Here is an 18,657-nt window from a genome sequence, read left to right on the forward strand (position 1 = left end):
CAGTGACAGGTGGATCTCTGTGAGTTTGAGGCCAGCCAGGGGTACATGGTGAGATCCTGTCTCAAAATAAATAAATAAAAATTAAAAACAACGGCAACACAATAGACAGTTAGACTCGGCAGTGTACGCCTTTAGTCCTAGTCCTGGTGAACCAAGTTAGCCTGGTCTGCTCAGCAAATTCTAGGCTGTACAGCGAGACTCTGTCTCAAAATAAATAAATAATCAGTTAATTAATTAACTGTAAAAGACTAGGCAATAGAAATAACATTATGATTATTATGACCAGTCTGGAGCTGGGCCGCCGCACACTTGTTTCCCAATTGTTTTATTTTTCTAAGACTGCATTTTGCTCTGCAGCCTAAGCTAGTTTCACTCTCACTCCATAGCTCAAGCTGGCCTCGAACCTGTGGTCATTTTCCACGGCCTCCGCTGGACTGAGTTTACAAGCTTTCACCACCTACCATGGCCAGCTTTCACCCCCCACTTGTAACCTCATCATTTGGAGGCTGGTTCTACAGGCCTGTAGACACTCAGCAGAATTTTGGCCAAGTCAGATATGGTAGCGCATGCCTGTAACCCCAGGCAAGAAGATCTCCAGTTCAACACAGGCTTCGGCTACTAAGAACAAAACAATGACAATTTAGAGCAGAAGATTATTATAAGAGCTGGAGGCCTCAAATCCCAGACGGTGGCCATTTATTCCACATGCAGTGTATGTGTGTATGCGTGTGTGCATGCACATGTGTCATTGTGTACATGCAGAGGTCAGAGGACACGTTGTGAGAGTCAGATCCCACCTTCTATCATGTGAGCCTCAAGGATTGAAGTCATCAGGTTTCAGGCTTAGTGGCAAGCACCTTTACCTGCTGGGCCATCTTGCCTCCTCCCAGATATCTGCTCGGGGAGCTGGTCCCTTCTTGTGCTGAGTCTAGCATCCCAGGCTTCCTAACAGAGCCCAGAGCTATTTCCCTGGGGATCTGAGACAGGCTGAGAAGAGAGAATTTAAGCTGACTTGGATTCGGTCATGACGGAGAGAGGGGTCATGGGAGCCGCCCTGGGGAGGGGTGGGCACACTCACCTGTTTTCCTGTGAAGGTCCGTTCTTCGTTAGGTGATTAGACACTGGCAAGGAAGCAGGTCACTCTTTGTTGTGTTTATTTGTTTGTTTGTTTATTTTATTTTATTTTTTTTCCCAGACAGGGTTTCTCTGTGTAGCTTTGCACCTTTCCTGGAACTCGCTTTGGAGACCAGGCTGGCCTCGAACTCACAGAGATCTGCCTGCCTCTGCCTCCCGAGTGCTGGGATTAAAGGTGTGCGCCACCACCACCCAGCTTTGTTTATTTATTTTTGAGAAAATGAGCTGAAACTTTTATTCATTCATTTCTTGCATTTGAGGTACTCTTCGATGACATCCTTGGCCTTAGATTCTTTGCCATAGTCCTTACCCACTACCCAACTGCAGCCAACCACTTCACCAGGCTTCCCCTCTCCTCAGTTTCCAGGCCTACCCATTCCCCTAATTTCTTGCTGTCATCAACCTTAATTAGGTTGATTTGGCGCTCAGCACAAAGTGCCTCCACCGACTTGACGTCCATAGGCTCATCACAGCTGGATGCAAGCACACAGAGACCAGAGACAGGCTTAGCGCTTGTCTAAGGCTTTGCCAGCTTCGTGGATGCCAAGTGATAGGCCACTGTGGATGAGGGCGGTCTTTAGCACTTCTTGAACTCAGCAATATTCCCACCTCAGCTCTTCAAGTGTTGAGATTGCAGGGGTGCACAATTGTGTCCAGCAAGCCACCCTTTCTTTTTAAAAGTTGAAAAGTTGATTTATTTTGTATGTTTGTGGTTGTGTGCACATTCAACTGAACTCAGGCTATCAGGTTTGGTAGCAGGTACCCTCACCTGCGGAGCCATGGGTTTTTTTGTTTTTTTTTTTTTTTAGACAGGGTTTCTCTGTGTAGCCTTGCCTGCCCAGGATCTTACTATGTAGACCAGGCTGGCCTCGCACTCACAGAGATCCGCCTGGCTCTGCCTCCCGAGTGCTGGGATTAAAGGCGTGCGCCACCACCGCCCGCCAAACCATCTTTCTTAAGCTGGTTAGGTCATCTTTGAAAGAGTTTGATACAACTTTCTATACTTTCGTGATTTAGCAGTTAAAACACAGCTATTGTGACAAAGGCACTGTGTTTTAAAAAAATAACGCATGTATTTCTTGCTGGGCGGTGGTGGCACACGCCTTTAATCCCAGCACTGAGGAGGCAGAGGCACGCAGGTCAGCCTGGTCTTCAGAGCGAGTTCCATGACAGCCAAAGCTTCACAGAGAAACCCTGTCTTGAAAAAAGTTTTTATTGGATTTTTTATGTGTAGGAGTATTTTGATTGCATGTATGCATGTATGTATGTGCACTATGTGCAGGCCTGTTGCTCAGGGATGCCAGAAGAGGGTGTCAGATCCCCTGGACATGGAGTTACAGATGGCTGTGAAACTCCATATGAGTGCCGAGAATTGAACTCATATTCTCTACAAGAGCAACAAATGCTCTTCACCACTAAGCCACCTTCCCAGCTCCGGAGGGAAATTTCATTTTAGCTAATTAACATGTAAATTGAAGTATCCTTGTGGGTTAGAAATAAATTGGATGCAGCTGGTGATGGTGGCGCACGCCTTTAATCCCAGCACTCGGGAGGCAGAGCCAGGCGGATCTCTGTGAATTTGAGGCCAGCCTGGGCTACAGAGTGAGTTCCAGGAGAGTCAGGGCTACACAGAGAAACCCTGTCTCGAAAAACAAAAAAGAAATATATTGCTCGCAACATTGGGGAAGACCTAAGCTGCAGACTGGAGGTAGAGAACAAGACAGAAAGGTTAGAATTTGTGGTTTATATAGCCACTGGGGCAGGGGCGCTTTGGAAAAGAGAGGTAAGACAGTCTCATCTTCTAACTCCACAAGGGAGAAGCATTCTTGGCTACCAGAGTCAAACAGCCATGCTATGTGTGGGGCAGGGCACCCACAGGTGCTTTTGTGTGCAACAGCGGGGTCATGTGCTGTGGGTGAGCTGGGAGTCCATCCTGTGTGCACACACTGCACGGACTCTCAGGTCCACAAGGACGGAAGGTGTGTGCTCCTGCACATTATGTACCTGTTGGCTGGCGAGCAAGGGGCCACTAGTCCAGTAGGTCTTGCAAGAAGGCCCACATGTACTGATGCATCTCCTGAGGATGAGTCTGTGGAATCCAGTGCCCACTGCCTGGCAGGATGTGGCTTTCCAGCCGACCCGGCACAAAATGACTCCCAATGGCTCCTACAAGCCCCTGCTGTAAGGTGTGGTCTTTCTCCCCCCACAGCAGCAGCGTGGGTGTGGACAGTTCTTGGGGCTCCAGCGGGAAGTTCCTACGGCCAAGACAGACAGTTAGAAGAATGGCTACCTTCATTTTGGGGAGGGGGGGGCTGGCACGCTCCTGAGCTTCTCTCCTAGGTGTAGCCTTACCTGAAGAGGTTTCGATAGTAGTTGATGGGCCCCGTGAGGCCTCCAGGTTGCGAGAAGTGATACAGGAAAGCTTCAAGTTCACAAGGGGTCAGACGTGGGATGCCCGTCTTGTGGTGGGTGAGCACGGCTTTCAGGATCTGGGTGTACACAGTAGAGCGCTGGTTTCAGTGGCCAGCCTGCCCAGCCCCAGTCTGCTATTCCCCTCTTCCTGGACCTCAGCCCTCACTGCACCTGGAAGTCCGACAAAGACAAGAGCGTCTCTGGCAGCCAGGGAAGCTGGAACAGGAACATGTAGTTTGATCGGAATAACTGGCCGATGTGGCGGGTTGAGTATTCTAGGAAGAGGGTAAAGGATGTGAAGAGTCCGGGCTTGAGATGGCCCTGTGCTCCTATATCCCTGCACACCCAGCTCAGGCACGCGGGCCTCTAGAACACCGCTACTGCTGGCCTGTCTGTGAAGACACCGACCGCACGCACTGTGGCTGAGCACTGCCCTGCCAAGTTGTCTTTAGAGCTGCAGAACAGGCGAAGCTAGAGAGATGGCTCAGTGTTTACAAGTGCTCGCTGCTTTCCCGCGGGCCCGAAGTTTGCTTCCTAGTACTCATATTGGGTGGCATACAGTGGCCTGTAACTCTAGCTCCATGGGATCTAATGCCCTCTTTTGGCCTCCATGGCAGTCATGTATACACACACACACACACACACACACACACACACACACACACAGAGAGAGAGAGAGAGAGAGAGAGAGAGAGAGAGAAACATATAACAAAAATAACTCTTTAAAAAAAAAAAAAAGAATGGGCTGGGTGATGGTGGTGCCCACCTTTAATCCCAGCACTCAGGAGGCAGAGCCAGGTGTATCTTTGTGAGTTCAAGTCCAGCCTGGTCTACAGAGCAAGATCCAGGACAGCCAGGGCTACACAGAGAAATCCTGTCTCTAAAAAACAAACAAACAGGAGAATGGGGGTGCCTTCCTCTGTAGCTCCTGGGTGCCCCCAGAGATACCCGCAGGCTTCCTCTGCTTAGGCCTGGACATAGTTCCCCTGCTTCACCCAATAAACATTTATTGAGCACCTACTGTGTACCAGGGTCCTGCAGAAAGGAGTAGGAGAAGACAGATACAAACAGTAAAGATGCAGTGCTATTCAGGTAAGACTCGGGGTGTAGTTCGGTGCAGAGTATGTGATTAGCAATCTTGATTCTATTATCTCCCCCTCTACCCCCACACTAACTAGCCAATAAATGGAGGTCAATGACAAAAGACATGAGGTGACCAGAGAGGGCATCTGATTCTATTGTGGTGCGGTTGGCGAGTTGTCTGTGTCTTCCACTGTCAAAAGAAAGACATCAGTGCCGGGGGTAGAGGCGCACGCCTTTGATCCTAGCATTCAGGAGGCAGAGGCAGATGTAGCGCCAGGAGTCCAAGGCCAGCCTGGGAGATGTAGCAAGCTCCAGGCCCAGAAAGAAAGAAAGAGACAACATTGTTTCCTTTGCCTCAGTTTCCCTTAGCTGGAACATAAAGCTAACCGCCCTTTCGTAAAACCCAAGAGCCTTGTAAAGTGATGCTATGCAAGTTTACCATAGGCAACTGGCAGGCCGAGGTTGACCATCCTCTTGAAAAAAATTTTTTTTTTTTTTGTTTTTTGAGACTGGGTATTTTTGTATAGTCTTGAAACTAGCTCTTTAGACCTGGCCTCTAACTCAGAGATCTTTGTGCCTCTGCCTCACGAGTGCTGGAATTAAAAGCATGTGAGACCACGCCTTGATGAAATTTTTCAGTGTTATTATGGTACTACACGTGGGGAATTCCACAGCTGACCTCTGATGGTTCAATGTACACTCGTGTGTGTGTGTGTGTGTGTGTGTGTGTGTGTGTGTGTGTGTGTGTTATGGTGTGTCATGTTTGTTACAAATAGGATCTTGTTGTATAGCCCAGGCTGGCCTCTAACTCATGATCCTCCTGACTCAGTTTCCCAAGTACTGATTTTTCTTTTAGACTTATTTTTGTTCTGTTTTGGATCAGTTTTTTTTCTTTTTTTGAGACAGGATCTCACTGTGCAGCTCTGGCTGTCCTGGAACTAACTATGTAGAGCAGGTTATCCTCAAATTCACAGAAATCTGTCTCTGCCTCCTGAGTTTTGGCATTAAAGGTGCACACCGCTATGACTGGCTTCTTTTTAGAGTTATTATTTTTATTTATGTGTATGGGTATTTTGTCTACATGTATGTATGTGTACCGTGTATGTGCCTGGTATTCACAGAGGCCAGATGAGGACATTAGATCCCTTGGAGCTGGAGTTCCACCACGTGGGCACTAGGAATCAAAGAGTTTTTTGACTAGCAAGTGTTCACCACTGAGCCGTCCATCGCTCCAGCCCCCGCCCGCCCCAAGTGCTGAGATTAATAGGGGTATGCTAGTAAAGCCAATTCCACAAAGTTTCCTTCATACACAAAATTACTACAATTATTGTATTAATTACTTTCAGTCTACGTGTACAAAGTGTATAAGAAGATTAAATTAATTAAATTAATTTCATACTTAGATTTAGGCTCTAGCCTAAATCTAACCGGAACCTCCCCCCCCCCACTCCTCTCTCTCTCAATGTTGGAGATTACACCCAGGCCCTCTAATATACTAAACAAATGTTCAACCACTCGGCTGTACCCCAGCCCTAGTCCAAAGCATTTTGTTATACCCGGGTTATTCCTGAGTACACTCTCACTGATTTCTGTCCCTGACACAGTGACAGGTCACAGACGTACACCCTGGCATTTAGGCACATCCCAGCACTCCCCACCCACCTTGGAACACCGACATAGGAGGTCCGCTGACCACGACCATCCGCTCCACTAGGGACGGGAAGTAGATGGAGAAATTCCAGGCAAGGACAGCCCCCCAGTCATGGCTCACAAGGATGGACTTGGAGTACCCTGGGGGGAAGAGGGGGCAGACGTGATGGTGTAAGATGTAGTAGGGGTGAGGTAGAAGTGTGGGAGTGGGTCCCAAAAGGAGCAACGATAAGATGAGTGTACAGGATGGGAGAGGCCTCTCCTGCGTTGGTTACTGACTCATACCCAGGCCTAGAATGACGTCCTTGATATCAGCCAACAGCAGGTCAACGGTGTAACAGTCCACATCCTTTGGAGCATCTGAGGGGCCATAACCACGCAGGTCCACAGCGACCACATGGAAACGGCTCTGGAACTCCCGCAGCTGGTAGCGCCAGGAGAACCTGCCCGGTGAGGGAGTTGGGAGTTGAGTCAGCCATCTGAAGGATGTACCTCCTATACCCAGCAACTACCTTAGGCCACCCCGCCTTTCTGCTCTGGACTTCTTAGAAAGGAAATGGGGGAATCCCAGGCAGAGAGGCCCAAGGCCACCTCACCTTCAATAATCCCCTCGTCCAGTCTCTTCAGAGGGATAACCTGTCCTCTGGGGCGGTATCTCTGCCTCTTTGCCCACCTTCTGGGTTTTTTTTTTTTTTTTTTTTTTTATGTTCTGTACCCCCAGGACTACTCAACCCTGTTAGTTCCCATTTTCTCATGGTCAGAGCTCTCCTTTTCCCCAGTCCAGTGAGCACCAGGACCCAGGGACCCAGACTTACCAGTTCTCTGGGAAGCCATGCAGAAATAGCATGAGGGGCCCGTTGCCGCGACCAGCAGAGACATAGTGCAGACGTAGGCCCGAACTCTGAGGGAAAGCCCAATCTAAGTAAGAGCTGAGGCAGGTAAGGGAACTTCCTTCCTAGATGGGCCCAGATCCATTTGGACTCCATTTCAACCCCCTTTCTTCATTCTCCGTCCACCCCACCCGTGAAACCTGCCTCCAAGGGGCACTCACCCTAAGGGTCAGAAAGCAGTGCTCGCCCAGTGTAGGGTCTCTCAGGCAGTCTGGCGCTGACAACCGCTGGCGGCCGCAGCAGCCCCGGCGGGGGCGGCACAGCACGGTGGTGAGCGCGATGCAGCTGTAGACAACGGCGGCCACCAAGGCAGCCAGATACACCAGGCTCATCACCAAGGCGCGCAGCAGCTTCAGCGAGAGGCGTGAGGGCGCCAGCAGCGCCGTCACCACAAACTCCTCCGGCATATCCTCGCGCTCTGGGACCACCACGGAGCCGGGGTCGGAGGACTGAACCGGCGGTGCCGGCTCCGGGAGCCCACCGCCTTTGTTTTGGGATCCCACTGTGCTGCCGGGCGCTGCGGAACCCTCTGAGGACACAGGTGAACGGCTCGGGCAGAGACTGCCACCGCGCATGACTCACTCCAAAGTGGCAGGTAAACGACCTGGGCTGGGTGAGACACTTAAAGATGAGGGGGGTGGAGCCCGAGAGGATCTGGTTTCTGTGGTTGGGGAGGAACTTTAGGGGAAAGAGGGACTGCAGGCAGCGCCCTAGGTCATCTTGGATGGAGTTTAAGACAGGGACAGGGGATTAAAATGATTCCTGTAGCAAGCAGGCGGCGGTGTTCAGGACCTAGAGATGGCTCGGCAGCTAAGGGGCACTTGGCGCCACGCCTGGCCTCCTAAGTTTGATCCCAGGGAACCACAGTGGTAGGAGAGAACTGACTCTCACAAGTTGTCCTCTGACCACACTCGCGCTGCAGCACGTGCAACCCTCGGGGCTTTACTCTCAGCAGAAGCAGGCAGATCTCTGAGTACAAGGCCAGCTGATTTATCTAGCAAGTTCTAGACCATTCAGGGCTACATACAAAAAAATAAACAGCAACTGGCAAGGCTCTAAGGAAGGCGAGTTGAAGCCTGGATTACTCTTACGAGAGGGAAGCGCTCTGTGAGATCGGTGGAGCTTTGAGCGAAGGGGCCTGGCACACGCAGGGTGGGTGGACCCAATTTAGCCCAGATGCTGTGCAAGGGTGAGGGGCGCGCTTTATGAAGGTGGAAGGGGAATTAGGGGGAACTCGTATTTAGATGAGAAAGACAAAGGCTGGGTTTGTTGGCTTGGGTAAAGGCTAGACGCAAGACTGGAGTTTGTTCTGAAGCTGTAGAGAGGCCGGAAACTGACACGAAGAGTGGAGCAAACCCGGAAGCGGAAGGCCACACTGCGCTATATAGACAGCTGGGATTAGTAGGCAGATGTAGGCAGGAGTCTCACTGTGTACTTCCTAAGCTAGAGTGCGTGACATTCCCCTTGACCTCGACCTTCTCCTGGTCCTGATGGGACCCATCACCGCTTTTAACTGGTTCCAACCCCGCTGGTTCCTCTCCTCTCGTTGGTTTAGAAAGTCTGTCCATCCACCCCTACACGACTGTGAATGGACAGCAGTGGCCATGGATTTCTAAACGACGGGTGGGGCCAAGGTGCTAAGTAGGTCGCATTGAGGTCCAGGCTCTGTAGGTGGCAGCTAACCCTAGGCAAATCCTGCCTCCAGGAGAACAGGCCCGACTTGGAAGCTGGAGCTAGCCTGGGCAGACTGGGTCACTGCGGCTCTGGTTGAAAGAGGAAACAGGGCAGCGCCCGGTATGATGGGGCATTACGTCACGAGTCGTGTCTCAGCCAGAAGCTAGCTCCTTTTGCAACCTTTCCCAAGATCCTTTACTATTTTAGGGACATCCATTATTTAACCCTTGTAGCAGCCCTGGTACATGTAGGTAGCATCATCATAGCCTCACATTACAGATCCTGAACCTGAAATTCCGGGATGAGGTCATTTTGCCTCAAGTTCTATCATCTGCCTTAGCAGCAATCCAGGACAACATGGGGGCAGCAGCCTGTGTTCACCCAACACTGAGGCCACTGGCAAGCTTTCAGATTCCTTCTGGCAGTTATCTCGAGAAACATGAGGTATTTAGAGGGAAGCACTTCTGTAGCTGCTTCTATCATTGCGGTAGTATGGACTGAGCCTAGAGCTTTGCACATGCAGGGTAAGCACGTCAGCAGGGCGCTTCACTCTTAGCCTTAAAAAAAAAAATTGATTACTGAGTATTACTCAGCTGCTAAAATGTTTTTGCAAGCATGAAATTTGTAGGCAAATGAATGGAACTAGGGAAAAAAAATCATCCTGAGGTAACCTAGCCCTAGAAAGATAAATATGGTATGAATTCACTTAAATGTGGGAATCAGCCACTGAATAAATGATAACCAACCTACAGTGGATAGACCCAGAGAGGTTAGGTATAGAGGAAGGAACATGGATCTCCCTGGGAGGGATTTTAGAATAGATTTTATGTGGGGACATGTGGGGATTGGAACAGGAGGATCAGGTAGGGAGGAGAAATAGGGTTGAGAGAGGAAATAGGGGAGAGACAGCTGGAATAGAGAGGCATTTGAAAGATGGTATGGAAACCCAGTGCAGTGGAAACATCTTAAAATATGTGAGGGTGATCCTAATGAGGTCTTCTAATAATAGGGGAGACAGAGTCCCAACTGACCATCTCTTGTCACCAAACAAAGCTTCCAGTACCAGGACTGGTTTCCAAGCTGTTGGCCAATGGGGTCCCATGGGAATCCCCAAACAACCCAGGCTGTTGCTAAACAATGGGTTGCTCTCTGCAAACTGGCTCACTACCCACACAACTCACTGAACATGGAGAAGTGGAGCTGGTGCCCACATGGAGCCTTCACCCCTATGTTCTGGTGTCTTTGGTTCGGAAATGTACTCTGCAGGCTACCAACAGAGAAAGGTAAACACCAACCTAGATACAAAACTTTTGACCTACAATTTGTCCTGTCTGCAAGATATGCTAGGGCAAATGGTGGCACAGAACTTGTGGTCTGGTTTGACTTAAGGCCACCCCATGAGACTGAACCCACACCCAACACTGCTTGGGTAACAAAGAACCAGAGGCTAGATAGCCTAGAGACCTAGGGTAAAAGCAAATACTATTGGTCAAAAAAGAAAGAAAAAAAAGTATCAATGGATTGACTCTAATTGATCTTCTGTTCTACTCATAGATCAGAAGATTTGTCTTAATTTGTCATCATCAGAGATGCTTCCTCCTGCAGCTCATGGGAGCAGATACAGAGACCCACAGCCAGAGAGAGTCCTTGGAACACTTAGCACTAAATGGGAGGTCTCCATCAAATCCCTCCCCTCGGAGCTCTGAGAACCCCAAGGAAGAGGAGGTGGAAGGAGTATAAGAGTCAGAGAGAATGGAAGGCACCAGGAGAACAATGCCCTCTGAATCAACTGAGTAAGGCTCATATGAATTCGGAGACGGAAGCAGCAACCACAGACCAGTCCTCTGGGTATATAGCTTTCAGCTCAGTATTTTATTGGGACTTTTGATTGTGTGAACAAGTGGACTTTTTTTGTTTGTTTTTTGAGCCTGAGTAGCCTTGGCTGTCCCAGGACTTCCTTTGTAGACCCGGTTGGCCTTGAACTAATAGATTCACCTGACGTTGCCTCTCAAGTGCTGGGATTAAAGGCATGTGCCACCACCGCCCAGCTGGGTCTCCAATTCTTGTGCTCGCTCCTGGGGCTCTTTTCCTTCTGTTGATTTGCTTTGTCCACACTCAATCTTTTAGAAGCCTGTTCTTCTCTAATGAGACAGAAATGAAGTGGATCCAGAGAGGGCAGGTAGGATGAAACTGGGAGTAATAGAGGGAGGGAAAACTATATATTAAAAAATATTTTCAATAAAGGGGGGGGAACAATTACTATTTATTTGGTTTTTGTTTTCATGCTGACTCTTGCAGCCATGTAGCTTAGGTTGGCCTGCGACTGGCCTCCCCTTCCGGCTTGATGGGATTACAGATATAGGCCATCTGTACCCAAATTTTTGAGACAAGATCTTATAAACTGCTTAGGATCCTCTTGTGTTTCAGCCTTCTGAGAAGCCCCTGATGCCTGACTGAGTGGCTAGCTCTGAGACAGGGCTGTGTACACTACAGCTGGTTTCAAACCCTCTATGTAGCGAATGACCAGAAACTGATCCATCTGCTTCGCTCCCGAGTATAATTACAGGGATACATCACCACGTCTGGTTTGTGTGATGCTGCAATTAAACCCAGAACCTCTTGCACGCTAGGCAAGCATGCTACCAGCTGGGCCTTTCTAAGTGGCTAGTTAAACATTTACCATCTTGGAGTATTGCCTCTCAAGTTACCACTTATTGCACATGGCTCCCTCACTTCTCTGCACTCTACTCATCTCTTGCCCCACTTGCCACTGTTATATGCCTTTTTATTATCAAACAGGATACTAAACAGTGTATTTATTCTGCACAAGGACGATAATTAAACCCTTGGCGAATGGCCACTGTTCAACCTCAGTAAAAAATCCACTTGAGTAGAATGACACTGTCTTTATTGTTCTGACTTTACCATCTCTTTCCTTGTACTGAGATTAACCTGTACTGTTTTGGGGATGGGAAGGGGCGCTGGCCACCTACTCACATTTTTCCTGCCTCCACCCCTCCTGAGTGTTGAGATTGTAAGTGTGAACCACCACCACACCAGGCTAACTTTGGTTTCTTTAATATTCCATAAAATTAATAATCTAACATGGTGTCCCCAGGATTTCTACCGAGCCTCCAACGTGGCTCTTTGGCCAATAGGCATCTAAGAACTTCCCTTTATTGAACTCCACTATACAATTTTGTCTCTACACCCCAACTAACCTCCATTTCCCAACTCTATACTCAGAAAGACATCAGTAATCACAGGAGGGTAACTTTATATTCAGTACAAATGTTTATTTTTGCAATGAGAACTGCACAAAAAAAAAAAAAACCCTTTAGTATATAAGTGAAAAGTCTACGAATTCCCTTCTACAAATGTCTAAAGTATTTTAATACAAGTCTCAGATTCACTGACATAATTATTGGCCAAGCGACCCGTGCATACAGTACAGTGGGGGCTTGTACACACCTCTTATTCTTGTATAGGACTAAGATGTCTAGTACTGTGGGAAGGACTTGAAAATGGTCAGAAATTAAATAGATCCCAGTTCTAATTACAACCCAGTTAGAGGAACACCGATCAGAAGGTGTGGAGGCCATTTAAAACTTGAGCAAGGTGGTACAGATGAAATCATTTCCCCAGCTCAAAAGCGGGGCCCAGCATGGGGAAATAATCTGAACAAGAGTGGTAGAAAAAACCTCAGAGGACCAAAATGCCATCATTTCCACATAGTAGTATATGAAATGCCTGGAGGGGGACAGGACCTTAAGAACAGGGAGGTGAACACTGGCTGGGTACCCTAACTGTGAGGTTTGGCCTTTCTGGTTGAGGGGTAGGAGATACAGGTTAACAGTGCTAGAAATATTTCAGTCTTGTTTCTGCATACATATAATTATTTATCTTACATCTTAGGGACGACTGTTCTTGGGCGCCACCCATGCCTTGTAGCTGTGGCATGTGTGAACAGGTGGACAGGAAAGCCATCTGGGGGCTTTTTCTCAGCAGAAATGTGTTCATATGTGGGAATACAAAGACCCTATTTGGAGGGAATGTACACTTACCTAAGAGTATCTGGTTAACCCTGAGCTTAAATCAAATTAGGAGTTAGGTAGAGGCAAGCATGGTGGGAAGAGTGGCCCAGAGCCTTGTGTGAAGAGACCAGGATGGAGGAGGGCCATTGTTAAGAGTGTGGTCTGGATATTGGCCAAGGTTTCACTGAGGCCCATTACCACCCAGTCCAGGTATTTACAGAGTTTCTGGCTCCCTGTTACAGCTTCAACTTGGGGGGAACTCTGAGCCCAAGGAGCTCCTGCCCAGGAAAGTCAGAACCCACCAGTGGAGAGGGGCTCAGTGGCCACTGTTGGTAAATCTTATGCAAAGGTACCTAGGGACCTGGGCCTACCCTAAGCAAACTAGAAAACCTAGTTGGTTCACAAAGAAATGTCAGGGAGACACCAGCATTAAAAAAGAGAGATGTGTTTATTCCATGATCAGTACAGACCAAATGCATATTCACCATATGAAAGTCAAGCCAGTCAGTGACTCCAGAGTTTGGCCAACACTGAGGCACCAGCACTGTGGTGTAGAGTGGGTTCTCATGGCACATGTAACCTCACCAGGGGCTCCAATTTAAAAAAAAAAAAAAAAAAAAAAAAAAAAAAAAAGGGAAGGAAGTTGCAGCCCACTGGTCTAAACCAGGTGCTGGATGGGGAGCTTCTGCCTTAGTCTGCAGCCCCCCAGTGCCTGGGGCCCACCTCATCCCCAGGCTCTCCCTTTCTTGGTAAAAACAAACAGATTTGACATTAAAAACACAGAAGCCAACAAATACGAGGAGAGGGAAAAAATTGCAGCTTTCTGGTTTTATAATTAAAAATAAGACTAATAAAGTTTGAAACTGAATACAAGCAGGATTTTTTTTGTGTGTTTTGTGTGGGGGTTTTTTGTGGATTTTTTTTAACACCAGTTTGGTGGAGTCACCAACAAACTTCAAACAAAGATATGCCAACTATATTCACTATACAGTACAGCCACGGTCACACACTACCCACAGCGCGGTGGGAGCCGCCACTCAATGAGGAGACAATCACACCATTTCGGAGATAAGCAGTGCCACTGTGTCTGAAGGAGAAGAGAGTTAAAAATAAAATAGAATTCAACAAAAAATATATATATATATAGGAAAAAAAACAAAACAAAATCAGAAACACAGGTGGGAAGGAACTGACTTTGGTTGGTGGCCTTACTCCCCAGTGAGGCCTGTTCATACATATGAACAGTTACCTCCATCCGAACTGCCATGGACATACGCACCCTGCCATGGCACTATTCCCTTTTGCACAAGCGAACACTTATAGAGAGCGGCTCTCAATTAAAGGCTTGTGGGGGGAGGGGAGAGGGTCTGTTCAAGGCAAAGTCAGTGCCAGCAAGGGGGTGGGCCAGTGCCTTGCCATTCCAGTCCACACAGGCTTGCCCTGGTCTCCTGGGAGTGGGCAGCGATGGCTGGGGTGTGAAGGACTCCCAATGGGTAGGACGTCACAAACGTCATGTTCTCAGGGACAGAAAACCAGTCAGTCACGGTGGCGGCAGCAACAATGTCCTGTGTATACTGTGTAGACATTTGGCGCAGAGAAGGGCCTCTGCCCCGCACGCGGGGACGCAGGCCTTGGGTCCAGCCGGCACTTGACTCACATTGAGGCGCGCTCTGAACTGACATCCTCTGAGGGGGTGGCATGTGGTAGGACGTCTGTCCGACTGGCTGTAAGGCAGATGGGCTCTGTGATCCTCAGCTGCCCGTCAGGCCTGCCCGGGCATAGCATGCAGGAGAGCCAGGCCCAGAGACACCCCTGGCCACTGCTACTGCCTCCACTGCCGCCCCTAACACTATGGAGAGTCAGTATTTTTGCCAGAAAAAGGCAGAAGTCACCTAGGTGCTCTCAAAAAAGATTTTCTTCAAATATTGACAAAAGATCACTCTGGAAATTCATGTCAATCGTAGCTGCCATCTGGAGGGAGAAGGAAGCAGAAGTGAGTTTGGAGTGCACTGATCCACCTGTTTCCCACACTGTCTGGGCACAGCTCCCAGGTGCTGCTCCTTCATACCCCCCCCCTGGACCCTTATGTTCAAACCCAGGTGTGAGTGAACGCACCAGACCAGCTTGGTATAGTGCAAGAGGCCTGGGCTACTGCCCATCCTTCCCTCCGTCCTAGGACCTCTATCCCAGGATCTTCAAGGGACTCCTGCCCCAAGTCCCCACCAGGTACCCCTACTCACTGCCTCCCTGCGCCTCCGCTCCTGCTCTCGTTTCCGGGCCAATTCCCTCTGCTGGTCCAGCATAGACTGGGGCTGAGAGCTCTGGGCTTGGGGGGCGGTGGCAGCGGCCACAGCAGCTGCCTGCTGCTGCTGTTGCTGCTGCTGCTGCTGCTGCTCCTGCCTCTGCTGCTGCTGCTGCTGCTGCTCCTGGCGCCGTCGTGCCTCCTCATGGGCTCGACGTGCCTGTTCCAGCGCATCCTCATCCTCTCGACTCCTGGGCAGAGCGGGGCCCCAGGTCAGCCTGGAGCCCAGTATGGCCCTGGGAGCCCCAGTGCCCTGCATGGACCCCAGCCCACCTCATACGCTCCTGCCTCAGCCGCTCCTTCTCCTTCTCTGCATGCTCAGCCTGGGCCTTCAGGGCTTTTTCCCGCTCTTCCTTCTCCCGAGCGGCTCGACGGAAATGCTCGAAGCTATCACTTGAGGACTTGGCTGTGGAGGATGGGGTGGTCGGGTGCTTCTGTACCAGACTGGCCCAGGAGCCCATGTTCTTGATTTTCAGGTCCTATAGGGGCAGAAATCAGGTGCCAGGTAAGGACCTGCTACACAGGATATGGCAGGGAGCTTATGCCCACCAAAACCATCTCAATGGGATGAATGCCTCAGAGTCCTTGGTCACCTACTGTCCTTACCTTTTTGGGTGCCACTGGCGTTTTTGGCTCCTGTTTCTGTTTGTCTTTGTCAGGGGCCCCCGATGGGGGTGCATTCTGCTCGGGGGGCCGGATCACAGGCCTCCCTACATCTACAGGTTTCATCTCAGGCCCTAGAATTGACAACAGATATGTGAGTCTGGGCCACCTGAAAGGTGTGGCTCATGGTCATCACCAGCATGGGCCTGGGGCCCGAGTCCCAGATGCAGGCAGGGAGGACACTCACGCTGGGGCAGGTGGACTGGGGCCTTGATGCTCTCTGGGTGCTTAGGGGGCTCTGGTCGCAGTGAGGTGCTGAAAGGCTCGCTGCGGATGATTGGTGAGTGGATCTTCTCCTCCTTTACTACCACCAGGGGCTGGGGCTGGACAACTGAGGGTGGACGCAGCTCCTGGGACAGCATAGGTACGGCAGCCGGTGAGGCAGGTGGGCATCCCTGGCCTCGGCCCAGGACAGGACCTGGGGGCTGTGGCTCAGCCCTGCCCTTTACCTGCTTCTTAGGCTGGACATTTTGCTGGGGTGGAGACTGATGAGTCAGGCTCTGGAACTGTGGCATCTGAGGGGAATGTATCATAAGCGGAGAGGGGGCTTCACGAAGGTGACCTAGGAAATAAGATAAGAACTGGTATATAGGCCACTAGCCCTGAGCCACTTGGGCCTTGAGGAAACAGTAATCAAAGAAAGGTCAGGCTATTCATAGACTACCTTAGAGCCCAAACAAGCCTGGAGACTCACAGTATCTATTATACCTGACAAGGACATGACTGCCCTATCCTGAGGGACTGAGGACCCTCTAGCCCCAAAATGTGGACCCTATTTAGTCATGCCCCTGAACTAGATGCCAAAAAGCTTTTCTAGTCCTGAGGTGCTAAGTCCCAAAGTTTGATTCTTCTGCACCTTAGTATTACCCAGGAAGCTTTGTTAAACACACATTTCCAGCACATTAGATCTCATGTAAGGGTCTGCATTCCAGAGCATTTTAAAAGCCCCCCCCCCCCAAAGGCTCTATAAAGTTAACCTGGGTTATACAAGGGAGATCAATAAATTCTGAAGACTCAACCTGATAATGTACTTTGCCCCCCTGTAGTCTGGGTGGCTACAGAGTTAATGAAGCTCAGGCCCTGGGGTGAAGGTGGTCTGCCCCAATGCTGTTTCCTAGCTAAGTCTGTTCATCCTACAGAATGTAGAACTTGGGAATGACCTCTACCTGAGCAAAGCAAGTACAACAGGGTCCAGAGCATGAGTCTACTACCTGCATCTACCTAAGCACCTGGCACAGGTTAGAGGAGTGCCAGGAAGCTCTATGCTAGCAAAGGAAATACAGAACACTTAGTTCTAACACTCAGCTGTACCAACTGAGCTCTCTACTTAAATACCAGCTAGAATGGGACCTTGCCACCTGTTATAGCTCAGCTAGCTAGAGCCCAGACTGGTCCTCCAGGTTCTACCTCTAAGTCATTGTATACTAGCACAGGAACCCGTAGGTCATTTGATAACATCCCCTCCCCTCCAGTCTAAGGTGTCTATTTTGGTAGACCTAAAACAGACCATAAAATTACGTATGTGGCAGACTCTTGGCACCATTGTTGGGCTAGTACCAAAATCCAATAGGGTGAGTTTCTGACACTTTTTGACTTGTCTTCCATTCCAGCTTGTCAGAACTCCTTAAAAGCTAGCACCCTGGCTCCACTTGTCGGTAGTTCACAGGTACGAGTCTGTGACTGCCTGTCATCTGTGGCAGTATCACCAAGAACAACTGGTAAGGCTGGCATGGACAACAAAAGACTCTTTAGCCTATGGTTTTTCTGGTGGCTTTACAGAGCTGGCTTAGCAGAGTTCAGGGATGGTGCTGGGAAATTGGCTGGGTATCCCAACTGAGTGTCTCTAACAACCTGTTTTGTTTTTGTTTTTTTTTTTTTACGGTTTTGTTTTGTTTTTTTGTTTTTCAAGACAGGGTTTCTCTGTGTAGCTTTGGCACCTTTCCTGGAACTCACTCTGTAGTCCAGCCTGGTATCAAACTCGCAGAGATCCGCCTGCCTCTGCCTCCTGAGTGCTGGGATCAAAGGTGTGTGCCACCGCCTCCTGGTGACAACTTAGTTTTTAGCCCAGAGCTGTCAGCTAGGTTCCAACCCATATGGTTCCATATGGCCTTAGGTTATGGGAGCTTGGGTTCGGGCTCGAAGAGGACTCGAAGATAAAGTAGAGGTCTTAGGCTGCTGGCCGCAGCTGCCCAGAGCTGGCTCTGCTGCCACCTGTTTACCACCTTCCTTGCACAGGCTGATAACAGCACAGCTGCATGGGTGGCCATGTCCAACTCTAGTTTTTCCCAGAGAACCAACAGCTGCTCTCAGTTCAGGGCATGCAACAATTCACTTGTCACCTGGCAGCTTGTGTTGAGTCTACTTTGCTACTCAATTTTAGTAGTTCCACCCTAAGGCAGACTGCATTGTGAATGTACAGTGCTAAGCCCAGGCATCCCACTCTAGCCCTCAAATGTTACTGTAAAGATGCTACTGGAAGCTGTGACTGGAACATTTTCTAGCCAGAGATTGCCAGAGCATTTTGGTTAAAAACATTTGAAAGTCAAGTATGGAAGAATGGGAAGCCTAGCAGTGGTAACACACGCCTTTAATCCCAGCACTCAGGAGGCAGAGCAGGTGGATCTCTGTGAGTTCCAGGCCAGCCTGGTCTACAGAGCAAGTTCCAGGGCAGCCAGGGCTCCAGAGAAACCCTGTCTCAAAAACACAAACAAACAACAAAGGTGAAAGAGTATGCCCTAAACAACACTGTTGGGAATGGGAAGTCTGCACTAGGCTGGAGACAGGCAGGGTTTCTGAGTGGATTCTGCTTCTGAGT

General features: G+C 49.5%; 2 protein-coding genes across 7 annotated transcripts in view; both read right to left on the bottom strand.

Moving 5' to 3' along the window:
• Window positions 1-2,859: 2,859 nt before the first annotated feature.
• On the bottom strand, window positions 2,860-7,752 carry Ephx3 (epoxide hydrolase 3). The gene is made up of 7 exons (XM_028860795.2): window positions 7,331-7,752; window positions 7,095-7,180; window positions 6,565-6,722; window positions 6,292-6,420; window positions 3,718-3,821; window positions 3,487-3,623; window positions 2,860-3,389 (listed from the first exon to the last, which is right to left on the bottom strand). The coding sequence occupies exons 1-7, from the start codon at window positions 7,742-7,744 to the stop codon at window positions 3,164-3,166; spliced, it is 1,254 nt and encodes a 417-aa protein (XP_028716628.1). The 5' UTR covers window positions 7,745-7,752; the 3' UTR covers window positions 2,860-3,163.
• Window positions 7,753-14,651: 6,899 nt separating this feature from the next.
• The window catches only part of Brd4 (bromodomain containing 4), an 85,370-nt gene continuing 81,364 nt past the window's right edge, over window positions 14,652-18,657 (bottom strand). For 5 of the 6 annotated variants that reach the window (XM_028860785.2, XM_028860787.2, XM_028860786.2 and 2 more), the window contains 5 exons: window positions 16,030-16,404; window positions 15,786-15,916; window positions 15,453-15,658; window positions 15,118-15,370; window positions 14,652-14,848 (listed from right to left, as the gene is read on the bottom strand). In XM_028860785.2, coding sequence (XP_028716618.1) covers window positions 14,780-14,848; window positions 15,118-15,370; window positions 15,453-15,658; window positions 15,786-15,916; window positions 16,030-16,404 — 1,034 coding nt within the window. In that variant the 3' untranslated portion in view covers window positions 14,652-14,779. The remainder of the gene's footprint in view (window positions 14,849-15,117; window positions 15,371-15,452; window positions 15,659-15,785; window positions 15,917-16,029; window positions 16,405-18,657) is intronic. The other variant, XM_037197894.1, reaches the window with a different exon arrangement.

The sequence above is a fragment of the Peromyscus leucopus genome, chromosome 22 (assembly GCF_004664715.2).
Source record: "Peromyscus leucopus breed LL Stock chromosome 22, UCI_PerLeu_2.1, whole genome shotgun sequence".
NCBI classification, from domain to species: domain Eukaryota; kingdom Metazoa; phylum Chordata; class Mammalia; order Rodentia; family Cricetidae; genus Peromyscus; species Peromyscus leucopus.